General features: G+C 56.6%; 1 protein-coding gene across 3 annotated transcripts; it reads left to right on the forward strand.

The window, feature by feature from the left end:
* Positions 1 to 447: 447 nt before the first annotated feature.
* On the forward strand, positions 448 to 21,164 carry CBX7 (chromobox 7). 3 transcript variants are annotated; one of them, XM_019734487.3, is made up of 6 exons: positions 451 to 763; positions 2,958 to 3,001; positions 9,702 to 9,767; positions 14,428 to 14,494; positions 17,215 to 17,566; positions 17,947 to 21,164. In XM_019734487.3, exons 1-6 carry the CDS (start codon positions 695 to 697, stop codon positions 18,108 to 18,110), a joined length of 762 nt encoding a protein of 253 aa, XP_019590046.1. In that variant the 5' UTR covers positions 451 to 694; the 3' UTR covers positions 18,111 to 21,164. The 3 variants fall into 3 exon arrangements, with proteins under 3 accessions (XP_088652526.1, XP_019590046.1, XP_019590047.1); XM_019734488.3 differs by having other exon boundaries at positions 17,494 to 17,566; XM_088796400.1 differs by lacking the exon at positions 9,702 to 9,767 and having other exon boundaries at positions 448 to 763.
* The last annotated feature ends 1,282 nt before the right edge of the window (positions 21,165 to 22,446 follow it).

Consider the following 22,446-nt stretch of genomic DNA (forward strand, 5'->3'; position numbering starts at 1 on the left):
TCCGGAGCCCAGATCTAGAGAGACCGCGGTGCGGTGACGCCGCGACAGGTTGGGAAACCTTGGCGGTACCCGTCCTCCTGCAGCTCCGGGGTTCGCACCGCGGCCCCGCCTGCTCGTTTGTGGGAGGTGGGGCAGATGGCCTCCCCACTCTGCCCGTTTCCTCATCTGCCCAATCCGGGCCATGCCGTTTCCGGCCCATCAGAGTCAACGGGAGGATTTTAAGAAACGCGTGTGGGTGTTAGGATTTCGTCCCGCCCCGGAGCCGAACGGCGCCCGCGCCAAATAAGTTCCGCGGGCCCGCGGCTGGGTGTGCGGCTCGCGGCCCCTGGCTCCGGAGCGGGGCGGTACGGGGCCCCGACGGGGCGGGGCTCCAGCGAGGGCGGGGCCGGCGGAGGGAGGGCTAGGAGGGAGGGGCGGGACCTGCCGGGCGCGAGCCGAGCCCCCGCCCCGCCCACTCCCCGCGCCCTCGCTCGCTCGCTCGCGCGGAGGAAAACGTTGCGCAGGTTCAAAAATGGAACGTCGGCGGCGTGAGGGAGCACGGGGGGGTGTGCGCGCGTGCGCGTGCGCGTGCGCGCCCGGGCGAGGGTGACGGGGACCCCGCCGGCCCTAGCATCGCGCGCCGCAGCCGCGGCCCCGCAGCTCCGCCCCCGGCTTGGCCCGGCCCGGCCCGGGGCCCGCTGACCCGCCGCCCCGCATGGAGCTGTCAGCCATCGGCGAGCAGGTGTTCGCCGTGGAGAGCATCCGGAAGAAGCGCGTGCGGAAGGTGAGGCTGCCGGGGGGCGGCTCCCAAGACCCCTCTGGGGTCTCCGCCGGTTCCCAACACCGTCCCCTCCACGCTGGGGACGAAGGGGGAAGTGGGGCAGGGGGCCCAGGCAGCCCCACGCTGTTGGGCTCGTCTCCCCAACCCGTGCCTCAGTTTCCCCCGCCACCTTGTAGGTTGAGTAGAATAAAAGTTGTCGCCCCGGGATGCTGGAGGCAGCTGAGTGCGCCGGAGCTGGAGATTTGGATCAGTCTGTAGGGATCCTAAACGCCATCGTCCCTCACCCTCCCCTAATCCTAAATATGGGGAGACTGAGGCCCAAGTTCAGGAAACGGTTTCCCTAGTGTGTTAACGTCGAAGCTGGGTCTCGAACTCAGCACTCTAGACTCTTGGTACCAAGACCTTTGAAGTTGGAGGCGGAGCTTTGGAACAGCTTCCTGCCTCAGAAGTCTAACTGCTGGACTTCGACCTTTTCCGATCCTTTCTACACCCCCACCTCCATCTTTCTCCCTCTCTTCCAGTGCACACCCCTCCGCTTTCCCAACCCCAACTCAGCCCCGCCCGGCTTGGCTCAGTGAAGCCGCCTACATCGCTTCGGCATCCCCGAAACTCCTCCCCCTTCGACTTCGCCTCCAAAACGTACACCCTGCAATTTCAGGAGGGTTCGCTGGGTTCGGGTCCCTGCGCCTCCGGGCTGGGTTTTGGCGGTCCCCACTTCCTGTGCATGTGTATGCAGAGTGGGCTCGCCCCAGACTGGAGGTTGGGGATGGAAGTCCTTGGGGAAAGTTCCTCTCCTGGCACTAACCACCGTCCTTTTCCACACCTCCTCCCTGAAGCCCCTCAGGAGGCCCCAGCCAGCTTAGAGGTCAGTGCTTCTCATTTGACAGAGGCAGAAACTGAGGCCCAGGTAGGGGAAGTGACCTGGTCAAGGTCACACGACAAGTTAGAGATGGAAGTAGCGCAGGAGCTCAAGTTGGCTAATTGCCAGCTCATCTTCTTTGGAGAGAAAAAAATTCAGTTCTGGCACCTTGGTCCGAAGGTCAAGGTCAAGATGGGCCATGAGTGTCTTTTCTTCTGCAACTCAGTGGGTTTGAACTCTGTCTTCATGTTGGGGCTGCCCCTCCTCTTCTCCCACCCTCCAGAGTTTTAATTTATTCCACAGAGCCCAGTGCTTTCCATGCAGTGTAACCCAAGCAGGTTCAGTGATTATCCCCCTTCTAGGCGGGGCCTGAGGGGTAGTGCCAGAGACTGAGGGGTATCATTCCTTCAGCCATTCATTCAAAATGAATTTAGTGAGGATCTGTTGTGTACCAGGCACCGTTCTAAGCCCCAGGGAGGGATATGCCTCTTCCCTGGAGGAGCTGGCATTCTGGCAGAGGAGACACGTAATGAGTGAGGAAATAAATACAGATGCCTTCCAGTGGGGCTGTGTACTGTGCAGAAAGAACTGTGAGGTGTGTGTGTGGGGGGGATGGCATTAGAAAGGGCGGCCAGGACGGGCCTCTTTGAAGAGGTGACGTATCCTGATCTCAAAGTTCCAGGATGGAGGGGTTTCCCCCACTGGATGGGGTTGGACTAGAAGCTTTTAAAAGCTCCTGTCAGCTGTGAGGAAGGGAGGGGCCTGGCTCTATTTTCTAACTACTGGAGGGGTGACCATCATTTCTGAAGGTGGCGACTGTCAGCCTTCTTAGGGGTCCTGCCAGGATCTTTTGAGTTGAGAGTACCAAAATCATTAGCCTGTCACCTCTGGGCCAAAGGCAGCCTCTCCCAGGGAGGGGGCTGGTGGGACTAGAGCCGTAGGGACACTCAAGCGAGGAATTTTCTACAATTTGGAGAGTCTTCTGACCTAAAAAGGAAGGTCTTAGCCCTGGGACTCTGGACACTGGGTCTTTGGTGACGCATGCCCCCATGTGGTCTCAGTTTCCCCATGTGTGACATGAGCTGAACTTCTGTCACAGGAGTCCAGAGGTGTTTGGGGCCATATACACTCCGGTGCTCTAGTAGGCAGGGTGGTCTAGGTGGTCATGCAGCAACCAAAGTTTGGGGGACGTCTCTGGGTTGGTGTGGATCTGGCGGGGAGGTTCCCTGGTCTGTGTGTGTGTTGGGGGACGTCTGTCTGCAGAGGGGATTGGGCCTTCCTGTCCTGCGAGCAGTCGTCTCACTGTGTATATCACTGTCTGCTTCTCTTTCTTCCCAGGGTAAAGTCGAATATCTGGTGAAGTGGAAAGGATGGCCCCCAAAGTAAGGTCCTTTGTGTGTGTGTCTGCCTGCCTGTACATCCTTCCATCCACCTTTTGCCCTCTCTCCTGCCTAGCTTTTTAGCTCTAGCTGCTTTAGTAATTGGCCGGCGGGCCTTTATTAAATCATCTTCTCTGGCTCAGTTGCCCCTCTGCCAGCTGAGGGTTTGGAGCACATGATGGTCAGGGTGGGACCCAGCTTTCCTTCTCACCTGCTCCCCTCCAGGTTGAGCTGCATCTTCTAGTTGGAGCTTCCCCTCCCCTCCCCTCCTGGCTTTTCCTGGTACCCGGGAGGTGAAGTCCCAGCCTCCTGGCTTCAGAGGTGGCTGTTGGCCGGGCGTGGGAGGTGGGGGAAACGGGACGGGACGGGAGGGTGTCCCAAGCCACAGCAAGTGCAGTGCTGGGGAGGGGTTTGTGGTGCTGGGTGAGACAAGTCTAGCGAGTGGGGCATGAGTCCTCAGTGCCATAGAACTAGGGACAGAGCCTGAACCCACCTAGTCTTTGGGTCGCTCTCTCCAGTCTGCAGAGCAGGGTCCCATACAGCCTTGTGAGACAGGTGGGGTGGTGGTCTCTAAAGATGAGAAAAACAGGCTCAGAGAAGGTATGCAGCTTGCTGAGGTCACACAGCAAATGGAAGCAGAGTTGAACTAAGCACCCCTATTTTCAGGTATCTCATCTGTACCTCCTCCCTCAGAGTTGGAGGGTGGGAGCTGGGTCTAGGACCTCTCACAGTCGGCTCCACCTCTCCTGTGGAGGCCCAATCAGGAACCTTCATACCAACCAATCACCTGCCGGCAGGTCGTGGGGCCTCCCCATTGGTTTATGGGCGCCCCACCTCCCTGCCCTGCCTCCTAGAGATTGACTCCTGGAATCCCCCTTTGCCGGGAGCCTCTGTGTCTGTGCCAGGGGCTTTCTGCTGGCTTCCTGGTGGTGGGGGGCTGACCTGGTATTGGATTCTGGGAGCATCTTAGGGGCATGGTGGGGAGAGATGGCAGAGGCAAAGAAGGCCTATGCTGCCTCGTCTTCCCTCTATGTAAAATGGGTTCAATAGTCCAGACCCTGCTCTCCCCTCACGTGCTCCTTCACCTTGTGGGGGTGAAAGGTTTGGGCACATGGTCAGAGTGACCTGCAGGCATCCTGATGATTGGGGTTGGTGGCTGGCCAACCAGATGATGCGTTTATCCATTCCTCCTGCACCTGCTGCTCCTTCCCAAATATCTGGGGACTGAAGGAGGGTCCCTTCCTCCACTGGGCAGACGAGAGGTGAACTTCTGGCCTGGGTGAAGGGGCCACTTACTCCCACAGTAAGAGTGTGGGAGAGCTAGAAAAGGAAGATGCCCAGGGCAGGCCACAGGCGCATTGGCTCCCTGGGCACTCGCTTCCCCTTAGCTTCTACACCAGAACGCATTGTGTTGGAGTGTGGTCCCAGCTTGAGGGCCTACAAGGCTCTGTTGGCAATTTTTCCTCCTCTGTAGACTCCATCTTTTGAAAGATTTTCTTCTCTAAACAGAGGTACTTATCAATTAAAAGTTCCTTCTCCACTTTTATTAATCCCAAATGAATATGTCTGCCCATCAGAGCTTCCATCAGCAGGGAGGGACCTAGCACTCCAGGCGTAGCCCCTGTATGTTTCTGCTGGCCTGAATCCTGGGGCCCTCTTGTTTCTTAACATGCTGAGACCGCCAGAGGGGCCCTCATGACTACCTTTCATGGCTCCTCTCCCCTACCCAAGAGGGCCTGGGAACCTTGTTTGGTCAGATGACTGGGGGCACCTCTGGCTCCCCCACACTTTGGTCCTGGGTTCCTGGCCTGGCTCACAGCTGGACAGCTGTGAGTCCTTAGGCAGGTCCCCAAGATGGTGGGACCTCTGCTTCCTCATTTCCAAACAGGAATAATAAAGCCTCCATCACAACGTCGTGAAGGTTCGATGATGGCTAGAAAGTACCTGGTGCATTCTCAGCCGACCAAGTACTTAGTAAATGTTTGCTATTAATAGAGTTAGACATGTCGGCTTCTAGGTGCCCCCCCCCCAGCCAGGAAAGGGACCTGGGGGAGTCCATTCCTAACAGGAGCTCAAAGTGACCTAGAAATCATTTAGATCAGTCCTCAGATGAGGAAACTGAGGCCCAGAGAGGAGCGGTCATTACAAGAGTATAACTGCCAACCTCGTGCAGTGTGATCCCCACTTCATGCCATCCACTGTGTCATTCCACTTCATTTGCAGAAAAACGGAGCTTCAGTTAGAGGAAGAGGCAGGAGAGCCAGGACTCCTTTGTAACCCACTTGGTCTTCAATCTCCCCTCCTCAGGGGGCTTGACTCGGGACAGAGGCTGAGAAAGAGGGTGGGGAGTTGGACAGGCCTGTTCCCTGCAGGCCTGGGAGCCTTGGCTAGGGCAGAGCCCACCTCAGTGGGGAAGGGAGTCAGGTTCTCTTGCTCCCCAGCCCCCTCCTGGCCCTTGCCCAGGGAGGCTTACACTAACAAAAACCATGATTAACAGAAACACTCGTTCTGTGCCAGGCGCCTGTTAAGCCTTTATATGTTTGCCTATTTTCCTCCAAGTAGCAGACAAATGACTGCCCTTCCTCCCCAGCAGGTGGGGCAGAGGAGCTATCTTGCTTGTCCTGGAAGGTACAGCAAATGGCACAGGGAGGGGTTGGGGGCATGGGACAGAGGATGTTTAATCATCAGCTACAGGTGCCCTCAGCCCCACAGAGACCTCAGACACCCCACTGTCATCTCCACCTGCCCAGGACTGCTGTTCCCCCTTTGGGACCACGTTCCTTCTGTCCTTTCCCACTTGTGAATGCTACCGCATCTTCTGGGGAGGACCACCTCCATGGAGCTTTAGTAATGATATTGTCAGTGGCACAGCAATAACCAGGTTGCCAATCAGTAAGCCCCTTGTAAGCCCCCATGGTCAGGGATTGGCCCGTTTAATTCAATTGACTCATGACAAGCTATTTTACAGATGGGGAGACAGAAGCCCTCAGCAGAGTCCTTGCCCAGGGTCATATAGCTGGGAGGATGTGAACCGCAGGCCATCTGACCCCAGCACTTGGAGGTCTAGCCCCTTTGATAACACAGCTAGCTCCGGCAAGGGTGACTGAGCATCTCATGCCAGTTCAGTAGGAAGTGCTCAGGCTGTGGAGCCAGACCAGGCTGCCTTTGAACCCTGCCGTATATGTTTATCCACTGTGTGACCCAGGGCAAAGCCCCCAACCTCTCTGCACCTCCATCTGCCCACCTGTAAAATGAGGCCCTAGCCTCACGCGGCCCTGCCAAGCCTGCCTGTGACAAGAAGAGAGGTTCATAGCAGTACCAGCGGCAGAGGGGGTACTTCTTTCTCCTCTTTCTCCTCTAAGACTAGGTTTGGGGAGCAGCAGCAGAGTCCAGGATTGGAGCCCTGACAGGTTTTTTGCACTGTCTGGACTTTTGAAATTCATTTAACGCTTATTTGCTTTTACCATGTGCCACATTAAACTAAGTGCTTCACATGGCTTAACACATCTAGTCAGAACATCAACCCTAAAACACGGACTATTGATAGCCCCGCTTCACGGATGGGTAAACGGAGGCCACTCTGCAGGCTTGCCCCGAGCCCTGTTCTCATTTGGGACGGTTTTAAATTAGAATGGGGGGGCTGAGGCGGGCCCTGCAGGACTGAAGCCTGCGCGGACCTAGCTCAGGCAGCGGCGGGGCGCCTGTTTACCCGTCCCGGGGGCGGGGCTGTCGGTCACGTGGCCGTGTTTACCTCTCAGTCGGCGCGCGTCGTCCCCGCCCCCGCCCCCGGATTGGTTGGCCTGCTAATCCTGTGCACGCGCCCGCCTTGCGTGCGCGTGCGCTGCGCCCCGGCAACCGGTAGAGGGGCGGGGCGAGCTGGCCGGGCAGAGTGGGCCCTCCAGTTCCCACCAGGCGCTCTAGCCGATCAGCCGACGTCTGTTCCTTTTGCACTCCCCACCTCGCCCCCTGATTTCGCCCAGGCTGTGGACCCTGCTGCCTGCGCGCTTCTATCTTTGTGTCCGGCTGTTCCCGAAGCGGGTTTGCCATCCCTGTGGCCTGGATGCCCGCTCTGCAGAGGGGCGCTACTGGCCTCCATTTTAGGGGAACCCAGGATGTTAGACAATTTGTGCAGTCCACCTTCTCTTGACCTCCCCTAGTACGGAACAGGGCCAGGCCTCCAGCTGCCAAGTCTGACTCTGCTGTTACCTCAGATCCCGCGGTTGGATGCCCCAGGCCAGTAACAGTCCCCTCTGCGTCTGCCGACCCTTTCTGTGCACCCACTGTGTGCCCGGCTGCTGATCAGACACTGAGGACTAGTCAATCAGGCAGTGCCCCTCTCCTAAGACGTCCCAGCCCTGTGGGGAGCCAGATACGGTGACATGTGAGGGACCAGCAGGTAGAGAGTGGTGGAGATTCAACTAAGTTCCAACCACAGACTGGCCACTCGCTGGCTCAGTGGCCTTGACAAGATGCTTACCCTCTGTGCCTCAGTGTCTTCATCTGTGAAATGGGGCCACCTACCTCATAAAGGTGTTAGGAGGAAAGGATGGCTCCTTAGTCTGCTCTCCCTCCTTGCTGTTAACTGTGGTGGTGCTGGTGATGCTAAGATAAGGGAACTGGGGTCCAGAGAAGTGTAGGGACTTGCCAGGAACCACACAGCAGCTACATCAACAAAAAATGGGCAGGACGGTGGGTAGGGCAGAGCAAGGTAGAGACATTTTAACAGCTAGAGAAAGAGGGAGGGTGAGGCAGCAGACGGAAGAACACAAAATTCCCCTTTTCTTGTATAGTTTCCTCCAGTAGAGGAAACTCAAGCTTCGTTTTGGGGGAGGAGGGTTTGGAGTCTCTGCCAGCCTCTGGTTGCTCATAGTTGGGGCTTTACCCAGACTATAAAAAAACAAACAAACCCAGTTTCACTTTCACCTTTGCTTCAGAGTGAGTGAAACTCTGCAGTGGCTTCTAGAACTATTCCCGGAGCACCCGGGGGTCCTGCCTGGGCTAGGCGTTCTGGAGAGGGGTTACCATCTGCCCACCAGGATGCCAGCTGGATTCATCAGTAATCGTGGCAGGTGCCAAGTGCAACAGGAAGGTCATAGAGGGGAGAGTTCATCCTGCTGGGAGAGGGTGTCAGGGAAAGCTACAAGGACCTGGCTCTTAAAGGATGAGTAGGAGATCGCTGGAGGGAGGAAAGCACAGCATGTGCAAGGGAAGAGGGGTGTGACTGTGCCTGCTCAGGCTGGGCATGTGGCATTTGGGGAGGGGCCATAAGGTCCTAAGGGCATGGCCCTTCATTGCTGAGTTTACAGAGCCCAACACGTCATCTTCACGGAGTAGATGTGCTGCAGTGTCAGTGGCGGGAGGAAGAGAGGATTCAGTCCTGGGGCAGCTCGTTGTTCAGTCTAGATTGGGCCGCTGTTAGTTAGGCTTCACAGTCCCAAGACAGTTTGAGATGAAGGTTTTAGCTCAGCTGGTTTGGAGGCCATCGGGCTTGGGGCTCTGCCCAACCTTTCTGCCTCCTAACATCTCCCTACTCCCTGCTCACCGCCCTTCTTAGCCATCAGAGCTGCAGCCTTGGCCAGAATCATAGTCCATTGCTTTGGTTTTGTTGGTGCATATACATGTGCACATGCAGGCGAAATTGTGTGTTTGTATGTAATTTTACATTTGTGTGCATGCACATATACACACACACGTATTTGTTTTCAATTTTGTAATTTTTATGCACTAGCATCTGTTTATGGTGAGTGATGCTGGTTTTCCTCCTTGTGGGAAAGTCATACACAGTCTGCTTTTAAAATACAATTATATGAACTAAAAAGTGAGCTGCGTTAAGGCAAATAGTAAGTGAATGACAGGGCAGGTAGAACAAGGATGGCCGAGCTCTGGAAATGCTAAGCTGGCTCAGCCCAGGTCTGTCCTCTAGAGGATGCTCTGTGGTCTGGGAGTGGTAGACGATCCCCTGGGGAAACACCAAGGGGGCCTGCCATGGGACCGCTGCGCCCTCCTGTCACTGGACACTTACTAAATCCTCTGTGTGCCCGGCCCTGATACAAGGGCACTTCCAACCTGGCCATGATGGCACAGATGTGTGCCAAGGAGGGAGGGAGCACCACAGCCCGAGCAGTGAAGGCTGTGCTGGGGCTGGGCTTTGAGGAGGGGAGGGACGGAACAGCACTCTGCACAGAGCTCTACCTGTGTGCCAGGCACTGCTCTAAACACTTGGACACATGCATGCATTAAATCAGCACACGAGTCTTTTACCCAAGGGGAAATTGAGGCACAGAGACATTAAGTAAACTGTTCAGAGTCCTCCAGCTGGCAAGGGCAGAGCTGGGATTTGAACCCAGGCAATAGGGCTCAGAGCCCCTGCTCGTTGCCACACACTTGCCTCTTCGAGGAAGGGATTCTCGGACTTAGAGGCCCTGCCCTCTTCCAGGCACCCCGTGCTCCTGAGGTGAACATGGGGACACATTTATAGGGTGGTGTGATCTTTGCTCAGAATGAGGGGAGTTCTGGTGTTGAAGCCCCCCAGGAGGCTCCTAGCCTAGTCTGGGTGGTCAGGAACAGCTCCTTGGACTCGGTGACAGTTTCTTGTACCAGAAAGGGGGGAGAGGCTGCAGACAATGGGCCCTGGTGGAGCAGCTGTGGCCACTGTGAGTGCTGGGGGGAGCAGGGCAGCTCTGACCTCGAGTTTCTCTCCCAGGTACAGCACGTGGGAGCCAGAAGAGCACATCCTGGACCCCCGCCTGGTCATGGCCTATGAAGAGAAGTAAGGGGCTCAGCCTGCCACGGGGCTGGGTGACAGGCAGGCTCGGAGGTTTCCCAGGGAGTCTGCTGCTGGCTTGGCTCTGAACAGGGAGCATGGGCGGCCGGGGTCTAGTCTGCAGCTGGGGGAAGGTGGTGGGCACCAGGTCCAGGGTAGCCAAGGCCCCTGGTCCCTTTCCTGTTGCCGAGTGATGTGGGCTACTTCCTTCCCCTCCCCAGGCCTCGTGCTCTCTGCTGTAAACTGGGCCACCCCAATAACTCCCGCCGCAACTTCCCTGTAAGGTAGGGTTGCAGTTGCGGCGAAGAAGGTAAAAATGCGTCATAGCGATGCGCTATGTGTGATGGGCAGCAGTATTAGTAATGTCCAGGCATGCCCTTGGGGGCAGACCAGCGACGTGCTCCTTGGAGAGTCCCTCAGCAGGAGAAGGTGAGTCTGATGATGCTCAGGAAAGGCCCAGGAGGGGCTGTGGCTTTGGAGCCAGGTTGGCTGAGTTCTGGTCCACCCACCTGGCCCGCTCCTAGCCCAGTGGCTGGGCAACGCAGCCTGGGCCTCAGTCGCCCACATTTGCCCTTGCTCAGCTGCGATTCACAGGTTGGTTAGTCATTGGTAGCTTGTCCAGTGGCCATGAGGGCACTCAGCAGGGAGCCTTTGACATGTCTTTTCTCCTGGTGTGGGGCCCTTTGAGCAGATTCCCTTCTGCGTGTGAGCTCAGCATTGCTGCCCTCCTGCCAGCAGGCAGCCCACATCCTGTAGCAACTCCCCAACCACCGACCTCTAGAGTGCGGACCATTTCCTAAAATGTTTTCCCTTGGCCACTGACTGTAACGTCCTGCGACAGGGACGAGGGTCTCATCTGACAGATGGGGAGCCGAGGGACTTGCCTCACAGCTGGGAAGTCGCCCAACCAGGACTCAGTGTGGGGCTCCTGACTCTGCATCAGTGCCCTTCCTCTGCCACTCCCGCCCTTCTCACCACTTCTCCCCAGGAGGTCTCCTGCTGCAGATGCAAAGACCAGTTCCCACTGTTCCTTCCTTTAAAAGTGAGGGTGTCCCTGCCCCCACAGCTTCTTTCTGGTTCCCCAGTACTTGGTGGTGCCTTGACTAAAAGGGTTGTGACCCTGGAAGAATCCTGCGGAATGTTCTGGAATGTGGTAAGGAGAGCACTGGGCAGGCGTCAAAGGCCTGGACTAGAATCCTAATCCGGCTCTGCCACTCAGCAGCTGTGAGGTGTCAGGCATGGCCTTTCCCTGTCTGGGCCTCAGCTTCCCCATCTGGGAAATGGGGATAACATGCTGGCCTTTTGGGGCTTTCATGGGGAGCAAAGGAATTTGAAAGCACTTTGTAAACCTGTGAGTATGGGCACACACGTGTGAGTATCTTCTGATGGGAATTAGGGGTCAGCTAGTCATCCTTTGATTTGTTCAGCGAGTCTTGATTGAGGTCCTGATATCTGCCAGGCACTGTTCTAGGTGCTGGGGACACAGCAGGAACAAAACCAACCAACGTCCCTACACTCATGTGGCTCCCCTCCCAGGGCAGAGCAACGCTATAGAAAGCACACTAGTAAACACGTATCAGCTGTGCTCACTGCTCAGACAGGGTAGGGGACAGGGAGAGGGATGGGTGGGAGTGCTGGTGACCTGGATGGTAGGTGGTGGTGTTTGACCAAAGACCTGAATGAAGTGAGGAAATGAGCCTAGTGGGTATTTGAGAGATCATCCGGGTAAAGCACAGTGAGTGCAAAGGCCCTGGGGTGAGGACCTGTTTGCGGAGCAACATGGAGGTGAGTGTGGCTGAGTGTGGTTCTGAGTGTGGTGTGAGCTGGGAAGCTGTGGGAGATGGGGGGGGGGGGCAGCCAGGGGAGGGAGGGGCAGCAGAAGGAAGATGGGGGTGGCGCAGCTCAGGGAGGGCTCAGTATGTCCTGGTAGAGGATTGGGGTGATATTTTGACTGAGTCAGAAAAGTCAATCGTTAAGGAACAAATTAGGAGCTCAGAGACTTGTACAGACCCACAGCTTGACTTCTGGCTTACTCCTCTCAGGCTTGGTGCAAAGGGAGTGATGGCCATTAACACCTGCTTTGCAGGGTTTTAAAGAGACTGGGAAGGGGGCTGGCAAGGAGGCCCTCCTGGGGAGTCCCTGCACACCAGGAGGGGCTGAGAGGCCCCGAGGGCTTGCTGGGGCCACAACCGTGTGGCAGCCTCTGCCCTACAGCCCTGGACAGAAATGGTCAGCGGGTGCAGGGCTGACAGAAACCAGGCCCTGGGTTGGTAAGGACCACACGGAGTGGATGCCCCCACCTCCCTCTCCTTGCCCGACCCCTCCCAGTTTACAGGCAGCGAGGGGGGCAGAGGGCTGCAGATTAGAAGCCCAGATCACGAGGCCTGGGCTCCAGGCCTGTCCTGCCGACCTTCACTGGAATCCTAGGCCCGACCCTCCCAAGGTTGGAGCCCGGAACTCAGCATTTTCACCAGTGGCGGAAGGTGTCACACTTGGGCATTGCGTGAGTTACTTCACTTCTCTGTGCTCAGTTCCCACAACTATAAAATGAGGATAGTAATAGTGCTTCCCTCGTAGGGTGGTTGTGAGGGTAAAGGCTGTAGAGCAGCACTTTGTCCAGTGTCCAGTGTGTGACGATGATGATAAGTGACTTACATAAATATGACAAAAACATTATCGTTGTTATTATTGTCCCCCAAGGCCCTTACCTTCCCCCCTCTGTTGCCTCCCCCTCTTCCGCTGTCTTTTTCTTCCCTCTTTCTTCTTCCTTTTTATTACTTTAGCTTTTCTACCCTCCATTTTCGTACATACCAGGGAGCGCTCTTGCCCCTCTCGAGAGCCTTGGTGACCAGCTCCAGAAAAGGACACTGAGGCCAGGAGAGGGGTAGTGACCAGCCTGTCTCCCATGGGCCTGGAACCGGGGTATCCTAGCGCCCAGCAGTGGGTGCTGAGAGAAGAGTCTCAGCTTTGAGGGCTTGGGAGGTCTGTCCCCGTGAGCCTCCAGGGGCGGGTATCAGAGTGCCCTGGATGCTTCTTTCAAATGCTGCTTCTGGGGTCCCACAGCAGGGTCCCACAGCAGGTCTGCTGAAGCCGACCCAATAAGGAGAGAGGGCCCTTCACCAGGTGCATTGCCCCCAGATGTCCCTTCCTCTGTCCCTCCTACCCCCTTCTCATCACGTCTCCCCCAGGAGGTCTCCAGTGGCCCTGGAGATTGAGGGAGGGCAGCTGCTGCCTATAGGAAGACAGCGGAAGCAGCTTCGCGGGATCCGTGGGTTTAGCTGAGCTCAGATTTGGAGACTGGCCTCAGGTCACACCACCAGTAAGGGGGGACGAAGCTGGGAAACAAAAAAACTTCCATGGCTAAAGGACTTGGAAAGCAAGGGTGTGTGGGGCCGTACTGCTAGCCAGAAAAGGGCCAGGTCCTGGGGCATGCGGTCTAAAGCACCAGCAGCAGGGCTGCAGGCTGGAGTGCACGGCGTGTTTTACACATTACGTTTTGGGGAAGAAAGATGTAAGTTTTGAAAGATTTTACACTGGCTACAGATAAGGGGGGTGGGGTGGGAAAAGATGAAGCAGGGCAGTGCAGAGCATGTAAGGAAGAAATACGCGTATTTACTGCTTTTGATTGGTTATAGGCGGGCGTCCTGAAAGCTCATGCGTGTGCGGGATGTGGTGGTGTCTGGTGGTCGTGTCACAGGCGCCCAGAGGTTGATTTAAGGCTCCACCACATTGGGATTGTGAGCTGGCCCCCAGCTAGTAACAGGCTGACTGCCTTGTCTCTTTCTCCCACTCTCTGGCCCGCTGCAATTTAATTTAGAACATCTCAGAAGTTTTCTCTTGTTAGGGCGAAATCCTGCCCCCATATTCCTGCTGCCGTCCCCGTGGCCTCTGCAGTGAGGCCACAGAAAGTGTGAACGGAATGAAGTGAAGTGGGCAGGGCGAAATGACTTTGCACTGTCCCATCCCTTCAGGCACAGTTGTTGGCGTCTGTTGTGATTTCTGGTGTGTGTTGTGTGTGGCTTTGTTTGCTTCCCCAGGTTGTGCCTGTGTGTTTGTGCATTTGGGATGTGGGGAAGCCCCCCAGCACAGAGCCTGGTATCTCCTAGGGACTCAGTACGGGCTAGTTTTCCTCCTGTTCCCTGACGGGACAATACAGACCAGGGGAGCATGTTCTCTCCACCATCACATAGTCTCAAATGGGGGGAAGAACCATTCCCATGCTCATCAGTTGCCTTGGGACATTCAAGGCAAACTTGATTGACAAGTTTCTGTACAAGAGTAGAAACTGGAATTACATTGGTTTTTGGTGGGGTTGTTTCCAGTGGTGTGTGGAGCAGAGCTGTGCATGACCCTGGAGCCCAGTAAAGAGCCACATATTTTTGGAGTTGTCACCTGAGTCCCACTTCAGCAATTGGGACCAGTGGCTGTGCCCTTGCCTTGTGTTGGCTGGGAAGACCGAGGCCCTGGGAGTTGAATATGTGACCCAGTTGTTACGGCCTAAAGAGAGCAACAAGGAGGAGCCCCGACTCCAGAATGGGGGTGGGGTAGCCTGTGGAAGGTGCCTTCTCTCCTGTAGACAGCAGAGGGCTGGGTGGAGCGGGCGCCTTACTTTCCCTTAAATGTCACCAGTGTTTCCTTTTCTTCTGCCATCTGCTTTGCACCTCAGGGAGGAGAGAGACCGCGCGTCGGGGTATAGGAAGAGAGGCCCGAAACCCAAGCGGCTTCTGCTGCAGGTAACCCGCCAGCGTTGGTGCCCACCCACAGGCCCCCTTGCTCATCCCGTCAGCTGGCCCCATCCATGCAGTGGCACAGCTAGTTGAGCTGAACACTCCCCCTCCTCAGCCCCACCCGGGGTGCTGTGGGCGGGGTACTTATCGGGTAAGGTCCAATGGAAGGAGTTGGGAAAAGTCGGAATATGGGGCTGGTGCCCCAGGAAGGTAGCCTCCGGGGGAGGTGCTGTTTGAGGGAGGGTGGATATATGGTGAATGGGCTCCTGGAACTTTGAAAGCTTAGAATCTTGTAAATGAGCCTCTTTGATGCTCAAAATCCTCAAAGCACAAAATTGTAATATTTGAGTTCCTTAGAGACAAAAACTTTAGAATTGAGGAAACATGGGAGCCTGAAATTTTAGAATTCAAGGAAAAGAGACCCTTGGAATTCTGGAACCATAGCCTTGGAATTTCCTAGAATCGTGTTATTTTCGGTGAGAAGAAACCTCCAGGGCCTCCTTTTCCAATCCTCTGCCACAGGTGGGGTCTAGACTCTGTCATCTGGTTACCCAGGTCTTGGGGGCACTTTGCTGACCTCACTGCTGTGCACTGAAAAGAGGATGGCATCTGAAGTGATGTAGTCCTGTGATTTGAGGCAATTGTGCGACATGTGTAGCTTCTCTGGGCCTGCGTTTTCTCATCGGGTAGGAATACCCACTCTCCTTACCTTAGTGAAGCCCATCGGGTACTGGAGCCCAAGTCGGCCTTCTGGGTCCTTGTGCAGCGTGTCCAGCCTCCTGTCCACTCTTGCCTATCGATCTCCGGAGGCTTTTGCCAGAATAGATGGGCCTTCCTTCATGCAGTGGGCATGTCCCACGGGCTTGGTGTGAACTGGGTCCCTGGCACCTGGCAGACATCTTCTCCATACTCAGCTCTGTGCTCAGTGCCCCTCACAAATGAACACACTTCATCTGCACAGTTATACTCCTAGGGAAGGGGTATCATCTACTTCTGTGTAATCAATGTCCCCCTAACTAAGCACCTGAAAGCAATAAACACTCGTGATCTCACACAGTCTCGGTGGGTCAGGAATTCCGGAGTGCTTCAACTAGTTCTTGAGTGATTCTAGTTTGCGGTACAGTCCCGGTGTCGGCCCGGGATCCGCTCATCTGAAGGCTGGACTAGGGCTGGATGATCTGCTTCCAGAGCGCTGCTCACATGCCGGGCGTGTCCGTGCTGGACGTTGACAGGAAGCATGGTTCCTTACCTCACGGACCTCTCCAGAGGGCTGCTGAGTGGCCTCACAGGACACCCACTAGCTTCCCGCAGAGTGGGCAGGCCACGAGAGCGAGCCAGGAGGAAGCACAGTGTCTCTCCTGCCCTAGCTGCGGAAGTCCCACCCCGCAGGGCACGACACGACACTCGGGTGTGAATCCCAGAGGCGGTTGTTGTTGGGGCGCTCTTGGAGGCTGGCTACCAAAGTTTCTTCATCCTTTCACTGATGAGGAAACAAGCTCAGGTAGGCTGCAGTTGACCAGGGTCACAGCTGGATGAAAACCCAGATCTGCCTCTGGTGCTCCTGGCTCCCTGTTAGTAGCGGTGGTTCTCTCATGGCGAGGTGGAGAGGAGACAGATGAGTGCGACTGGCAGAATTATGGGAGAGTTTCCTGGGCTTGTGATGGCCTGCGAGCCAGGCTGAAGGAGTGGGTTTTGATAAAGCTGACTATAGGATAAGCCCTCCCAGCATTGCAGTATATTCCCAATCCCTTCCCAGTTCAGCACTCCTCCCATCACCATGACAACCCGCACCCCATACCCAGAGATGGGCATTGGCAGGTAGGACTGGGGAACGGAGCCTGCACATGTGATCTTTGCTCCCAACTTGAGACAGTTGACCTACAGGTCCCCTCTGATGGACTCCCTTTCTTCCTAGGCGCTCTTAGCCTCTGGTGACAGGCAGCAGTACCAGGTACTGTCCTTGAGGGAGCCAGGTCCTCCCAGCATTTTAGCACAATGATCTTTCTTGAATTTGTATAAATTTCCCCCAAAAGTCAGTAAGACAAATCCCCAAATTTCAGAACTCCAGCCCTTGAGTGGCGGGAGAATGTTCCCTGCAGCCCATTTTGGCAGGAGTGAGGCAGGGCATCAACAGAGGGCCACAGCTCAGGGCTGAGAGGGCCCTGGACGGGCCCGGGGTGCCTGCGGGCTGCTGGCAGAGCCCGCGCCCCCAGTGCTGTGCGTCCCCTTGGTGAACTTGCCCCAAGAACCTTCCCAGCCCTCTGCCTCACACCATCTCCTTGGCGAGCTGGCCGTTTCAGCTATGGGGGTCCTTCAGTGAGAACGATTCCTCTGATGAGGAATAAGTCCTTAATGTATCTGCTTCATAAATCCAGGTCTGTGTTTCGTCAGTCAGTTTTGGCTTCGTACCTCTTGTACGCCCTTTGCTGTGTCCCAAAGGCATGAAAGGCATATGCCTGCGGCCCCCGTGCGCGAGCCCTTGACAGCCCCCTGCACAGATGAGGCTGCTGTGGGGCTGAGATGAGTGGCAGAGCTGGGCCGGGCCTGGGGCTGGGGCTGGTCAGGGGGGCTCTCTGGGCTGCACTGGGCAGGGGGTAGGGTGATGTCTGGCTCTGGGCCATGAAACATGGGTAAGGGCACTCGGGTGGGAGGAACGGCGTGAGCAAAGGCGCGGCAGTGGGTGGGAGGGCAGGGCTGACCCGCCGTGCCCTGGCTTGCCCCTGCAGCGGCTGTACAGCATGGACCTGCGGAGCTCCCACAAGGCCAAGGGCAAGGAGAAGCTCTGCTTCTCTCTGACACGCCCACTCGGCAGCGGGAGCCCCGAGGGGGTGGTCAAGGCAGGGACGCCCGAGCTGGTGGACAAGGGCCCCTTGGTGCCCACCCTGCCCTTCCCGCTCCGCAAGCCGCGCAAGGCCCACAAGTACCTGCGGCTCTCACGCAAGAAGTTCCCGCCCCGCGGGCCCAACCTGGAGAGTCACAGCCATCGACGGGAGCTCTTCCTGCAGGAGTCACCAGCTCAGGATGTTCTGCAGGCAGCCAGCGAGTGGGAGCCTGCTGAGCAGCCCCCCGAAGAGGAGGGTAAGGTGGCCCAGCCCCCCCGGCCTAGGCCCAGAGACCCTCAAAGCTGGAAAGGTCCCTTGAGTCATCAGGTCCAGCTGGCCTAATGCTCAAAGAGGGCGTGGGGTGCTCCTGAGGCTACACAGCCTGCAAAGACCCTGGCACTCGGCCCAGACACAGCCCATTCTGTAGTCCTGCTCGGGATGAGCTCTGGTCCAGCCAAGAAAGATAAATGTGACCACCTCCTGTGTGTCCGGCCCTGAGCTAGGCTCTGACCTGGCTGGACACTCAGAGGAAGACCTGGTGTGAGGGGGTGGGAGTGGTCTGCATGCTGCCACCTGTTCCCACCTGCCCCACCTTGTTGTCAAGCCTGGCCTCACCCATCTGTCTTTCTCCCACAGTTGTAGCAGATGCAGACCTGGCCGAGGGGCCCCCTCCCTGGACACCTGCGCTCCCCACAAGTGAAGTGACAGTGACCGATATCACCGCCAACTCCATCACCGTCACCTTCCGTGAGGCCCAGGCTGCTGAGGGCTTCTTCCGAGACCGCAGTGGGAAGTTCTGAATCACCATTTTTACTTTTCTTAAACTGTTTTCTTTTGGGCTTGGGGTGGGGACTTCCAGAGGTGGGGAGGGGTTGGGAGCGGGATAATTATTTTATTTAAAAAATATGGAGCAGGAATGGGGGGAAGATCCCAACAGTCTCCCGCCACCCTGCCCTTTTTTCTGGAGTGATGTTTACAGAGAGGCCTCAGGGTCTGTTTTGGGGCTGGGGGTGGGGAGGCCTGGCACTGCTCTGTCCGTTGGGGTACCATCTCCTCGTCAGGATGGGGACAGAGCCACTCTCCCCTGGACACCTCCATCACCATTCTTCTCTAGAGACACAGCAGCTGGTCCTAGGAAATACAGGAGGATGGGACGGCCCAAACCCTCCCCCAGCCTTTCTGGTTGATTTTTCCTTTTCCTGTTTTTGTGGGGAGTGGTCTTTATTTTTCACTTTGCACTCCAGCTTTCGGTGGGATTGGAGGCTGCCTTTGATCAGGAGTGAGGGTCAGAGAGAAGGGGCAGGAGGAAGTTGGAGATGGGGTGGTGTGTCCTGTGTGTCAGATAGCCTTCAGAGCGGTCTCTGCCTTTCCCTGGTTGGGGGGAGGGGGAGCGGCTGACAGCAGAGCCCCTTCTGCTGAGAGGTCCACCTCATCCCCCATCACGGGCCTATGAGAAGCACTCGCGTGCACACTCAGCCACACAAGTGTGCACATGCACACTGCCCCTCCCGCCCTTGTGAGTGTGTGTTCGTGTCTGCAGACATGTGCAGTGGGCCTTGCAAACCTCCTGTTTAGAGACCTTGATCAGATGACTGAATGTGGGGTGATTCACAGTACAGAAGAACTTGCCACGGGCACCCCACATGCACCCCATCTTGCATGGCCCATGACGTGACAGAATCTAGCCCAACACCGGTTGCTGGAAGCTGTCGGCAGGAGTCCTGCCGTGGGCAAGATGGCCTCCAACGCTCCACGCACACAGCTGTGGCTTTGCGGCTTCGCCTGGCCAGCCGCAGGTGTGCAAGCGTCTGCAGATGTGCGGGGCTCTGAGGCACTTGGGCCCTGTGCTTCCTCCCTGAGGGGCTCTTGTTCTCTGACTCAGGTGACTTTTCAGCCCTTGCCACTCCCCTCTTTTTCTGCCTTCCCCTCCAACTCAGCCATGTTGGGTATCGGTGAGGGTGGTCAGGGAGGGAGGGGTGTCCCGCCGTCTCAGGGCAGCCTTGGCTCCTGACACACTTCCTCGTGTCCCCTCCCCCCCACCCTAGACACTGCAGCTGGGCTGGCCTTGTTGTCCTGTGGGGGACCTCTGCCATGCCTTCCTGGGGTCAGGCTGTCCACAAGCCCTGCCCCATGCACCCGGCAAAGGGCTGTGTCTGCCAGGAGGAAGGGGCACTCATTTTCTAGTTTGCACACACTTGCCCTGTGGACTAGTAGCTCCCCCAGCAACGAGGAGTGACTCTTCCCCCATCCCAGCTCTGTAAGGGAGAAAAAGCCAATTGTGGGTGCACCCAGGGAGCACGTGTAAAAGGCTGGCTTCCTCTGCCCTTTGCCATTGCCGCCCGTCCTCCCCCAGGGCTGTCCCCCCACTCCCTGTGTCCTGAGGACGTCAGCAGAATCCCTGCCCAGGCAAGGACAGGCCATTCTTCTCCCAGACCCCTTCTCTCTCAGTTCCCAAACCAAAGACAGCCTGCATCCCCCTTTCTGTTTTGGGTGCCCTGCTGGCAAGAGTCCCGAATTCCGTCTCTTTCCCCTTCCTCCTTCATCCTTCGCTGTCCAGGGTCAATTCAGTGCTTCCATTGGGGGATGGACGATCCCCTCCTGGGCGACTTCACTCACCCCTAGCCTGGGGAGTTGCATGGGAGTAGTGGGAGTAGGTCAGGGAGAGGAGGCCAGCTGCAGGAAGCCCCACCCGCCCCTGTGGGACCCGGGGAGGGGACAGGCAGCTGGAGTTGGGGACTCTCCCAGGACCTGGCTCCCAGCAGAGGTGAGGGCGCTGGAGAGCCAGGTGGGCAGGGGGGCCTCTCTCTAAATGAACGCTGTTGGCTCCTGGCTTTGGGACTTGGCTGGCAGCTTCCAATAGAAGTCAAACTCCCTATCCCCCTGGGGACACAGAAAAAAACGCTTCCTGCCTCATGGGCACTTTCATGTGCAATTTGCAGGATTGGGGTTTGGAGGGCTCTTTGGTGGAATGAGGCAGCTGTTTCTCTGTCGGCAGCAACAGAACACTTCTCGCCTCTTCCTCAGCCCTTTACAGCTCACCAGCCAGGCCTGTGTCTCAGGGAGGGCTGAACCCAGCAGGAGCGGCTCCCTGGGGGAAGGGCTGTGGCTCTTAGGACCCTTCCTGCACTGACCAGGACAGAGACCTCTAGGAGGGGTTCCGTGTGGCTTGCAGGCCTCCTCCCAGCCCTGAGTGTCCCCGCTGGGCTGCCTGGCCTGAGAGGAGGCATGGCGAACGCTGACCTCCTACCCCACGCCCCCACCACCCGGAAGGCCAGTACACTCGTGGGTGGGTCGGGGCTTAGAAACGTCGGACCGCCTGCCTCTCCTCTCCCCAGCCCCCACCTGTTCGAATGTAGACCCCAGTCGGTACTTTTTGTTTGCTGTGGGATCGGACAGAGAATGTTCTGCACCCCTGGCAAGGCCACTCAGTGCAGCAGCCGAGCCTGCGGGCAGAGCGGGATCATTGCCCCCTGGGTCCCATTGCCAACCTCCTCCTCCTCCCCTGCCGGAGGATGGCGCTATGCTTCTGTAAGGTGGTGTAGCTTTTGCTTTATAAGTGGCCAGCCTGGCCTCCAGGTCTCAGCACAAGGACGCTTCCTTTGCACAGAATGAGCGGTGAGCTTTGTTCAGACGAAATGAATGTATTTGGGAGGGGTTGGGCACGAGTTGACCCCCTGCACATGCCTTTTCTGAGGGGGGGTGTGCTGGGGAGAGCCAGAGTGGATGCAGAGCTCGGTTTTATTTTTGTATTGATATTGGTAAGAGACTGTATAGCATCTATTTATTTAGATGATTTATCTGGTAAATGAGGCAAAAAATTATTAAAAATACATTAAAGATGATTTTAAAAAAAAGCTCTTGGGCATCCCATTCCTCCTTTTGATGGCGTCACACAGCTCTGCTGAGGAAGGAGTTCCAGCCCGCAGGGCTCAGCCTGGGGTTTAGTCCCAGGTCTGCCGGGTACTGACCATGACCTTGGGCAGGTCATTCAGTTTTTTGTGTCCTCCAGGTGTCGAGTAAGATTAATTCGGTGATGGGTGGCAAGTGGTTGAAACCAGAGTGTAGATGGATGCATGCCCACCGTGGTGGTCAGGGTTCAGGGGCGAGGAGGAGTGGGTGGGGGGCGGTGCCAAGGGTGTGCTTCTGCCTCCTTTTAGTTCCTGCACGGTCAGGGCCCTCAGGCCGGCAGCTCCTAGATAACTGCCTTTAGAAAGTGGGGACTTAGCATGCCTTGTCCTCAGCTGTGAGCCTTGACCCTAATTCTGGGTCCCCAAGAAAAGTCCCATCGGTACCCTGGTACAAATATCCATCCTGACGCTCGGGCACTATTACTGCACCTGCTTTTATGGTGGGACAAATACTTAGGCTATGGTTAGCTATTCAAATCTGCACAGCTAGGATGTAGTGAGCCAGGAATTTGAACCCGTGACTCACTACAGTAGCCCCCTTTGTCCACAGTTTCATTTTCCATGGTTTCAGTTACCCGCAGATGATGACAGTCCAAAAATATTAAATGGAAACTTCCAGAAATAAACAAATCATAAGTTTTGTGCGCCTTTCTGAGTAGCATGGTGAAATCTTGTGCCTTCCCTTCCCAAACTGCCCAGGATGTGAATCATCCCTTTGTCTAATGTCTCCACCCTGTATAAGCGACCCCCCCCCGCCCCCACCAGTAGTCACTTAGTAGCTGTCTCCGTTAGTGTCCAGAGGCCGCCAGGGGGTGTGGCCCCAGCAAGCCCTCAGCAAAGCAGGTGTTAATGGACATCACTCCCTTTTACTCCCTTTTCACCAAGAATGAGAGAAGGAATAAGCCAGAAGTCCTATTTTGTTCTTAACCATTGACTTCAAAGTATCACCTCAGCCCTCCCTGAGCTGCGCCACCCCCATTCCTTCCTTCTGCTGCCCCTCCCTCCCCTGGTTGCCCCCCCCTCCATCTCCCACAGCTTCCCAGCTCACACCACACTCAGAGCAACACTCAGCCACACTCGCCTCCATGCGGCTCCGCAAACAGGTCCTCACCCCAGGGCCTTTGCACTCACTGTTTTACCCGGATCTTCTCTCCAATACCCGCTGGGCAGGATGTGCTTTCTCTGAAGGCTCTATGGGAAATCTTTTCCTGTGTCTGCTGCAGGTGGG

The sequence above is a fragment of the Rhinolophus sinicus genome, chromosome 1, assembly GCF_057876585.1.
Source record: "Rhinolophus sinicus isolate RSI-liver-muscle chromosome 1, RSI-T2T, whole genome shotgun sequence".
Lineage (NCBI taxonomy): Eukaryota > Metazoa > Chordata > Mammalia > Chiroptera > Rhinolophidae > Rhinolophus > Rhinolophus sinicus.

Coding starts and splice junctions, on each gene's coding strand:
- CBX7 (XM_019734487.3), top strand. CDS start 695: ATGGAGCTGTCAGCCATCGGCGAGCAGGTGTTCGCCGTGGAGAGCATC. Junction 764..2,957: donor GGAAGAAGCGCGTGCGGAAG/GTGAGGCTGCCG, acceptor CTTTCTTCCCAG/GGTAAAGTCGAATATCTGGT. Junction 17,567..17,946: donor GCAGCCCCCCGAAGAGGAGG/GTAAGGTGGCCC, acceptor TTTCTCCCACAG/TTGTAGCAGATGCAGACCTG.